The sequence below is a fragment of the Dipodomys ordii genome, unplaced genomic scaffold, assembly GCF_000151885.1.
Source record: "Dipodomys ordii isolate 6190 unplaced genomic scaffold, Dord_2.0 Scaffold7, whole genome shotgun sequence".
NCBI lineage: Eukaryota > Metazoa > Chordata > Mammalia > Rodentia > Heteromyidae > Dipodomys > Dipodomys ordii.
Window position 1 is genome coordinate 3,697,815 of NW_012267223.1, and position 9,814 is coordinate 3,707,628.

The 9,814-nt window shown below is 45.5% G+C and overlaps 1 protein-coding gene across 2 annotated transcripts in view; it reads right to left on the minus strand.

The window, feature by feature from the left end:
* The window catches only part of Unk (unkempt family zinc finger), a 29,886-nt gene extending 21,137 nt beyond the window's left edge, over positions 1–8,749 (minus strand). The window contains exon 1 of one of the 2 annotated variants that reach the window (XM_013038104.1): positions 8,561–8,749. In XM_013038104.1, coding sequence (XP_012893558.1) covers positions 8,561–8,664 — 104 coding nt within the window. In that variant the 5' untranslated portion in view covers positions 8,665–8,749. The remainder of the gene's footprint in view (positions 1–8,560) is intronic. The other variant, XM_013038103.1, reaches the window with a different exon arrangement.
* Positions 8,750–9,814: the final 1,065 nt, after the last annotated feature.

Genomic DNA, 9,814 nt, shown 5'->3' on the forward strand with positions numbered 1-9,814 from the left:
AGAAAAAAGCCGGAAGTGGCACTGTGGCTCAAGTGGTAGAGCACTAGCTAGCTTTGAGCTGAAGAGCTGAGGGACAGCGCCCAGGCCCAGAGTTCAGGCCCCATGACCAGACCAAAAAAAAAAAAATTAACAAACTTGTGGCACCACTTAAGTAACACAGATATTGAAACAGTCTTACCAAAAGTAGTAAAAACTTAGGTATAAAACCTATTAACTAGCCGGGCGCTGGTGGCTCACGCCTGTAATCCTAGCTACTCAAGAGGCTGAGATCTGAGGATCACGGTTCAAAGCCAGCCGGAGACCGTGAGACTCCTATCTCCAATAAACCACCAGAAAAACCGGAAGTGGCACTGTAGCTCAAGTGGTAGAGCACTCGCCTTGAGCTGAAGAGCTGAGGGACAGCGCCCAGGCCCAGAGTTCAAGTCCCACGACCGACAAAAAAAAAAAAAAAACCTATTAACTACTTTTAAGTAATAAAACACCATGCTAAAGGATTATTAACTTATTTTTTCCGGAACATAACTACCTCTCTTCAGTGGGATAGTTCTGCAGATAGGCCATAATCTCACAGGAAGAGCCTTCCCCCTCCTTGTGATCAGTCACTTTGTTAGGACTGATGGTGGCCATATGGTATTTTAAATACTAATAGGAAACAAATGAGTCAATTTCTGAACACGAAAAGGCAACTGTGATAAAAAGAATAATGAAAGGGAGGAAACATTTCAATATGCTCAGATATGACATGATGATACTGTCACAGGCCTTAGCATCTTCTTTATCTGCTAAGTCAATTAAGCCACCAACAGGAAAAGGTCACCTCATAGAGAATGCTAGGACATTTTTTAAGTCGCTAGATTCCTTTCCATCTTCGCCTTCTCAGCTCTTGAAACTGCTGTCAAAATTCTATACACTGGCAAAGAAAAAAGGGGTGAAAGTTGAGGGATTTTACAGAGAAAAGTATGAAGTTTGTTGTGATTATTAGTACTAACATATCTATATAGCCATTCACATTATCTTGAGTGCCTAAAACACATAGTCTGTCCTTAACAAATGCCCATGTGAGCTCCCAAATAATCATTACAATGGCTGAATAATCTTGCATGTTAGGACAGCAACTTTCTCTGCCATCTCCACCCACTCTAATAAGTGACCCCCCCAATTCATTTCATAAAGTATTAAGGGGACATTGTTTTTCCCTTATAATGACTTTAAATTTAGAGTCAAAGAACAATTATCAACAACTAGGATTCTCAGACTTGCTGTGAGTCTACACTTCTCCTATCAGAGTCATGTCCACAGACTCAATATGGGAACATTCATCTAGAACAAATAAGCAAGGGCAAAGCTATTGATTGGGAAGGCTGCAAGAGTGAGTACTAAGGAGCTCTTGTGCAAACCACAGGCTTTCCCATGTTGAACTGAAGGTCACAGACATCCTCTAAGGTAGCAGGGTCTCATATGCACTGGATTTCTGTGTGTATGGATTCTAGGGCTTGAACTCAGGGCCTTGAGCTTCTTTTGCTCAAAGAGAGTGCTCTACCACTCAAGCCACATATCCACTTCCATTTTTTTGATAGTTTATTGGAGATAAAGAGTCTCACACTTCCTACCTAAGCTGGCTTCAAACCATGATACTTAGATCTCAGCTTCCTGAATAGCTAGGATTATAGGCATTAGTCACCAGTGCCTGGGTGGCTGGATTTTTTTTTAAACTTTAAACATATAATAAATATGAAAACACCACTTAAAGTATACTTTTCAGTGGTTTTCAGTATTTTTACCATAATGTGATCTTATCTTTGCTGTCCAATTCCAGAACATTTTTCTACTGCCCCAAAATAAATCCCATGCTTATTATCATGTGCACTTGTTCTTCACAGATATCTCTGCTGCCCAGGCAGGTCTTTTAAGATGACTGGAGAGGGCAGATCTACAGAGGTAGATCGACAGAGTGTCTTTATGGTAAGAAACAGGAAAGCATTTTTAGCAAGTAGGCTAATATTATTTTATATTTTGGCTAAGAAACTTACTTTCAGTATCCATCTTCACATAACATATTAGTATGCCTCAAATTCATCCAAGATGTTAAAAGAAGGGAAGACAATCTACTACGATTAGCCATAACTGTCCATAGCTGTAATTTCAAAACACAGAAGATGCACATGGAGAGTAGAAAAACCTCCTTTAGTATCAAGCAAAGATGGATTAAAAAAACAACGACAAAACAGAAGACGTAATCATTAAGCAAACATTGTCCAAAGTACAGTAGACCTGTCCACTATTTAAAGTAAGCTCTCAATGCAGCCTGGCTGTCATCACACTTCTGATCTAGAGTCTCTCCTAAAGAAACAAAGGTCTAGCAAGAAAGCCTGCAGATGTGTGCTACTATGGGGCTCTAATGACCTATGTGCTCAGGGCTTCTACAACACACAGGAAGGAGACCTCACCTTCAGGCAGCAGGGTGCTGGAAGCGGGAAGTAGTAGGTCCACGAGGGTGTCTTGCCTTTGTGCACTTATCTGGGGTGCTATTTCCAGAGGAGCTCCTGTACAGAGTGTGCCCAAGATGGATTTTTCTAAGTTGCTCTCAGAGTTGTCCAGCTGCCCTCACCAATAAGTCACAGTCTTTGTAGGATGATAGAAACCACCAGTCAAAGCAGATGCATATGGGCTGTGGGGAAGCCTTCTTTAGTATCTAACATAGCTGGATTAAAACAAAAAAACTTAACCATTAACCAAATCTTTAACCATTAATTTAGATTATACCAAACATCAACTAGGAATTAAACTTAAAAGTCTACCCTCATCATGGACACAGATTAACGGAGGGTTTTATGAGCTTGAAGGCTACAAAGACTCTTTCATTTTTGCCCTTCAAGAAAATTAGTTCTATTTGATAAATTAGTAACAAAGATCCAGAACGGATTATTGGTAATTTAACTTATTCTCTCTAGGCTGCTAAGTAATGTTTCCAGTGACTTCGGTTGTTCAACAAGTTGTATTCTAGTAACATACTTACAAATGTATTGCAATTTGCAATAATGACTTAAATACATGTTTACTTCCTGGATTTTCCAAAATACAACAGATGCAATCAAGTGAAGTTCATGACATTTATATAACATATAAACTAACAAAATTACCTCAAAATAACTATCTACAGGGACACTTCTATATTACCGTTGCTAAATAATGCCTAGGGAACGGTCCTAAATTAAGATGCCTAGGGCTGGGGATCAGCTCCAGTTGTAAAGCACCTGTCTAGTAAGCAGAAGACCCTGAATTTAAGCCCTAGTACTGCCAACATGAAAAAGAAAAATATGCCAAGATACATAAGGGTACAAAGCATTTATCCTTTCTCCTGTGAGGAAGCATCCAGCACTTAACTCGGTGTCAGTGGCCCACGCCTATAATCCCAGCTACTTAGGAGGCTGAGATCTGAGAATCCTGGTTCAAAGCCACTCTTAGCAGACAAATCTATGACTCCAATAAACCACCAAAAAGAAAGAAGTGGTAGAGTGCCAGTTTTAGGTGAAGAAGCTATGTGAGAATGTGAGGGCTTGCGTTCAAGCCCAAGAACCAATAAAAAAAGAAAAGTCTGGTCATTTATCACAAAAAAAGCTGGAAATAGAACCCTAGCTCAAGTGGTTAAGTGTTAGCCTTGAGCAAAAAAGCTGAGACACAGAACTTAGGCTATGTTCAAATCCCAGGACTGGAACAAAAAAAGAAAAGAAAAGAAAGGAAGAAGGAAGGGAGGAGGAAGAAGAGGGAGGAAGGAGAAAGATCCTAGTGGCCAGAAAATCCAACAAATTTTCATTAAACTAGAAATACAATTCCTTTTCTTTTGAGGATATTAAAAAAAAATGTAGTAGGCTGAGATCTGAGGATCACAGTTCAAAGCCCGCTGGGCAGCAAAGTATGTGAAATCAAAATTTACCAATCAAAAAGCTGGAAGTAGAGCTGTGGCTCAAGTGGTAGAGCACTAACCTTAAGAACAAAAGCTTAGGGAGAGTGCTCAGGCCTTGAGTTCAAGCCCCAGAAGTGGCATTAAAAAAAAAAAAGGATGGTAGGGGAAAAACAAAGGAGGAGGTAATAAGGCTTGATAAGAAATGTACTCATTACCTTACTCATGTAACTGTAACCCCTCTGTACACTATTTTTACAATAAAAAGCATAAAAGTGAGAATTAACTGCAACCGGAGTTCAATGAGTCCAAAGTGTATTTGTTTTTGAGGCATACTTCTTGGAAAGTCAAAATAGTGAAAGAAACCTCAGTATTTTAGAAGGTAGTCTTTATGTACTTTTTCCATATTTTTAAAGACAAGGTCTAACACTATAGGCCAGCCTGGCCTCTAACCTAACCGATGGCCCTGCCATGCTGAGAGAATACAGGTATATGCCACCATGCCTAGCTCAAGTACTTTTTTCCCCCCCTGTGGAGACAAGTTCTCATTATGCAACCTAGGCTCTCCTGGAACTCACTACAGGAGAACATAGGCTGATCTCAAACTGTTAATCCTCCTGCCTCCACCTCCCAAGCTCTGAGGTTACACGAATGCACTCGTGTGCCCAGCACTAGATTTTGTGTGTGTGCCAGTCCTGGGGCTTGAACTCAGAGCCTAGGTGCTATCCCTAAGATTTTTTCCTCAAGGCTACAGTCTACCTTTAGAGCCACAGCTCCATTTCTGGCTTTTTGGTGGTTGACTGGAGATAAGAGTCTCAAGGACTTCCCTCCCTAGGCTGGCTCTGAACTGTGATCCTTGGACCTCAGTCTCCTGAGCGGCCAGCAGAGGCCGGTGCAGGAGCCACGAGCCACTGGCACCATTCTCACAACTAGGTATTTTAAGGATATATTTGTTATGCCATAAAAAGCCCAAAGTTAGCTATACTTTTTGGTATGTTCTAGGATGTAACTAACTTCCCATTCATAAATCTGCTTTATAAAACCCTTCTATATAAAAGGTGGACTTGGTATAAACAAGGCTGGTTTGAAGTTAAGTTTCTGTCAAATAAAGAGAAATTACTAGTAAAAGAAGGTCATATGGTTCTTCAACTGGACTCTTCTACTGGAAGAATACTAACACACATACATTGTCATTTTACTGAGTGTTAACCAAATACTTGAAACTACAAAACAAAACACACACAAAAAAAACCTGCTGATATAAAGGGAGAAAGAACTGAAGGGATGACAAAGGAAGCCAATCTGATCAAGTGCTTTGTAGGCATATGTGAACATATAAAATGAAACCTCTCACACAACTAATTAATGGTTATAAATAATGTGAAGTTAAAAACCATGTTATAACTGTTCTCAATAAGGATTGGATTTCTCAAGTCTAGCACAGATATCTGCCACAGACATTTGCTGGATTATTTTAGTTTCCCTTAATGCAAGATTATTAGCCAGTTTAGGGGAAAATCCTTAAAACTACTCTATAGACAATCCTCAGGGTTTAAGAAAAGGAAAACTTGGGCTTGGGGCCTGGCCCAAGTGGCAAAGGACCTCCCTAGCAAGCACAAGGCCCTGAGTTCAAACTCTACAATGAATAAAAGGGCTTCAACTGCAGCACAAGAATCAAGAGCAAGACACGCTAAGGAACAAATTTTACTTTTTGTAGATTCAACTCTTTGTCAAGATTGCCATTATGATGACTGAGACTCAATTTTAGAACAAGCTTCTCAGGATTATTGTTGTCACATAATTTCAAATATCAGGTATAAAAATACACCAACTTGTAAGAGGCTTATCCCCAATTAACCAGTAAAAAGCCCAAAGTGGAAGTGTGGCTCAAGTTGTTCAGCACCAGCCTTGAGTGAAAAAGCCAAGCAAAAGCTTGAGGCCCCATGTTCAAACCTCAATGGCAACAAAAGAAAAATATACAACAACAACAAAAAATCCAGCCAGGCCAGCACCGGTGGCTCACGCCTGTAATCCTAACTACTCTGGAGGCTGAGATCTGAGGATAGCAGTTCAAAGCCAGACGGGCAGTAGAGTCCTTGAAACTCTCATCTCCAATAAACCACTCAGAAAGCCAGAAGTGGTGCTGTGGCTCAAGTGGTTGAGTGCTAGCCTTGAGCTAAAAAGCTGAGGGACAGCACCCAGGCCCAGAGTTCAAGCCCAACCATGACCCACACCAAAAAATCATCATCATCATCATCCAGCCAGGTGGCCGTGGCTCATGCCTATAATTCTAGCTACTCAGGAGGATGAGATCTGAGGACAGCAGTTCAAACCAGTCCAGGCAGAAAAGTCTGTGAGACTCACCTCCAATTAACCACCAGAAAACATGAAGTGGCACTGGGGTTCAAAGTGGTAGAGTACTAATCTTGAGCAAAAGAGCTCATGCCCTGAGTTTAAGCCCCACAATCAGAAAAAAAAAAAAAAAAGTCCACCAGCTTGGGCTTGGTGGCATGAGCAAGGCTGAGTTCGAACACCCCTACACCAACAAACAAATTTAGGAGCTAGGGATGTACTTCAGTGCTTGCCTTTAGTTTGCTCAAAGCCAGGTGTGTTGGGTGTGGTGACTCACGCCTACAATCCTAGCTACTAAGGAGGCTGAGATCTGAGGATCAAGGTTCAAAGCCAGCCCTGGCAGGAAAGTAGTCCATGAAATTCTTATCTCCAATTAACCACCAGAAAATTGGAGGCAATGCTGTGGCTAAGTAGCAGAGCATTCATCTTGAGCTGAAGAGCTGAGGGACAGCGCCCAGGCTCAGAGCTCAAGACGCACAACCAGGGGGGAAAATGGCACTGGTGCTCTTGTTTATAATTCTAGCTACTCAGGAGGTTGAGACCTGAGGACTGCAGTTCAGAGCCAGCCTGGGCAAGAAAGTCTGTGAGACTTTTAGCTCCAATTAACCACGAGAAAACTGTAAGTGGCAATGTGGCTCAAAGTGATAGAGTGCTAGGCTTAAGAGAAAAAAGCTCACGGAGAGCCCAGGCTCCAAGTTCAAGCCCCATGACTGACAAAAAGAAATAAGCACTAGCCTATAATCCCAGCTACTCCAGAGGTTACAATCTGTTGGCAGTGGTTGGAAAACAGCTTAGGAAGGAAAGTTCATGAGATATTTCCAATTTACCACCAAAAAGGTAGTAGCTGTGGCTCAAATGGTAGAGTGTTAGCCTCTGAGGAAAAAAAAAACCAAAAGCCTAAAAGACAGTGCCCTGAGTTCAAGGACCAACAAAAGTGGCCATGTGGCTAGGTGTCCATGGCTCCCACCTGTAATCCTAGCTATTCAGGAGCCTGAGATCTGAGGATCATGGTTCAAACCAGACCTGCAGAAACGTCTGTGAGACTTTTATCGCCAATGAACCATTCAAAATCCGGAAGTAGAGTTGTAGCTCTACATAGTAGAGCGCTAGCCTTGAGCAAAAGAGCTCAGGGACAGTGTCCAGGCCCTGAGTTCAAGCCCCACAACCAACAAAAACAAATACCCCCCCCCCAAAAAAAACCCTGGCCATGTAAGTTAACTTAAGTCAGTCTGCAGAAACTTAAATGACATCAGCCAACACTAGAGAATTCCACGAAGAAAAATACACTTCTGATAATCCATGTTCCTTCAGCCAGTTTCCCAATGAGTCCATTGTGACAAGCAAGACCTCCCTCCTACATTTTCTCTCTACTCCCAACTGATGCTTCTCGCACTTGGATCACGCGGGTTGTCCAACCCAAAGCCTCCAGCAATTTGGGGGGGGGGGTGGTTAGGGGGGTGGGCGGTCCTGTTAAATACACATAGGACTCAGAAGGAGCCCAGGGGCATGGAGGCCTAACAATCTTAATCCTCTCTCTCTCCATCCTAATAGCACCTAGCTGTAAGTAGTGCTTGGTGCACACTTGAAAGGAAATGAAAACACGTGGACAGATGCAGCTCTAGCTCCAGGGTTCTTCCACCCTGGCTAGTCTTCCTTTGGCATCAGTATTTGGTGCTGCCTCTGTAGATGGCCACATTTTGGGTGGGCCTGCGACCATACTCGGAGGCCGCCAACCTGGGAGTCGCTGGTGTGGGGCTGGATCAGTGCGGCCTGCAAAGGGATCGCCGTCTCGTCACCTTTAAGCCGACGGCTCGAGTTGGACTCAAGCTAGGGCTGGTCCTGCCGGGCAGCCCGCGAGCCCGTGGGACCCAGGAAGCGGCCCGGGCGCACGGCTCGGGGGCTCCGTCCCGCGGGCGGCTCGAGGGGCCGATCTCGGCGGCGCCCGCCTCGGTGGCGCCGTGGGCGTCTTATCGCCCGGATGGAGCCCGGCTCTGGGGTTTTGTGGTCTGCTGAGCAGTTCAGACGTCGAAGGCCCGGCCTGAGAAGTGTGCGTCCGCATCCCCAGTTCCCGCCTGCCCCACTCGGCGGCTGGGACCGAGTTCTCCACCCCACCCGCCCCGACCAGAGGTTGGTGGCAGTTGGAAGTGGCTGGGACCGGCCCCAGCAGGTTGGAACCGGTCTGGGCCGGGCCGGAGGAGGAAAGGGGGAGGGGGAGGGAGAGGCCGCCTCGCGCTCTCCCTGCGCGCGTGACTCACGCTGGCCGCTGACGTCAGGCGTGCGCGCGCGGCGGGGGGGGGCTCTACGTACGTGTAGTGCTGCGGTTTCTCGGGCTGTGCCTGCAGCACCTGAGCGGTAGCGGCCGGGGGCGCGGAGGAAGCTGCGGAGCCGCCGGGCCCGGGGCCCTTCGACATGGTCCTGTCTTCCTGCCTCTTCGCCGCTCCCCTTTTATTATTCAGTCTGCGCGGTCCGCGCCGAGGACCCAGTGCGCCTGCGCCGCGCCACGAGAACGTGAAGACCTCCCGCACGGTAGCAAAGGTTCTTGGGTGTTGTAGTCCTCCATTCGGCCGAATTTTTACCGTCGGCTGAGGGTTGCTGCCAGAGCGCGGAACTACAATACCCAGGGGTCCTTGCAGACAGTGTCCCGGATGCTGAGGGGGCAGCGATGGCTTCTGGGAATTGTAGTGCCTCTGTTCTTAACATCCGGTTTTCTGTTTCGCTGGGGGCTGCCTGCCTTGAAACTGGAACTACTGGAGAACGAGGGGCCCAGAACTATTGAGATCCTGAGGACTCCTGCGAGACAGTGTCAAGTGTGTTTTCGCTACCAACGGAACGATCGTCACAAGCTTGGGCATAGTTCTAATACCTGCTCAGAGCAGCTCCAATTACTGGCGGTTGTTAGCTCTGGACCTTGGGGCTCTGGGGGGCTGCTAGGCCTCTGGGGGCCCCCAACATTCTCCTCATCCCTGCGGCAGGGCTCACCGAACAGGCCTGCAGGAAAGCCTGCCTGCCGGCCCGAAGTCCGATTGAAAAGTTTTGCTAAAGAAGAGCTACGCTGCACCGCAGTGTTTCCCTCCCTTACTTGGCCCGGGCATGTCATTAACAATTACCAACCCTGAAACCTGGAGCCCCACCACTTCCGTCCCTAGTGAACTCAACACCTGGCCGGACCAACTTGTTTCCAGTACTTGAACGGCCAAAGACGAACTTAATCTCCATCTAGAATACTCCGAGGTACCCTGGCAAATTACTAGGGTGTGGAGAAGCATCGTGGTAGAGTGCCCAGGAAGGACCCGGGCTTGAGGAGGAGGGCCTTTTTAAAATTGGGAAAGTATTTTCTCTATCCCGCCTTCCACCAGCCAAGCAGTTTTTGTTTGTTTTGTTTTGTTCGCAAAGTAAGCCAATTTTCCCAGGGGTAGGCATTTGATTCCTTTGCCTAGTAGCTTTCAAATGAATTCCTGGCATTGGGAAAGTTAAGCAGCATTGCAAGTTGGAAGCCAGCCTGAGGTACTTAGTCAGTTCAAAGTTTAGAAGACCCTGTTTCAAATAACAACACACACATAA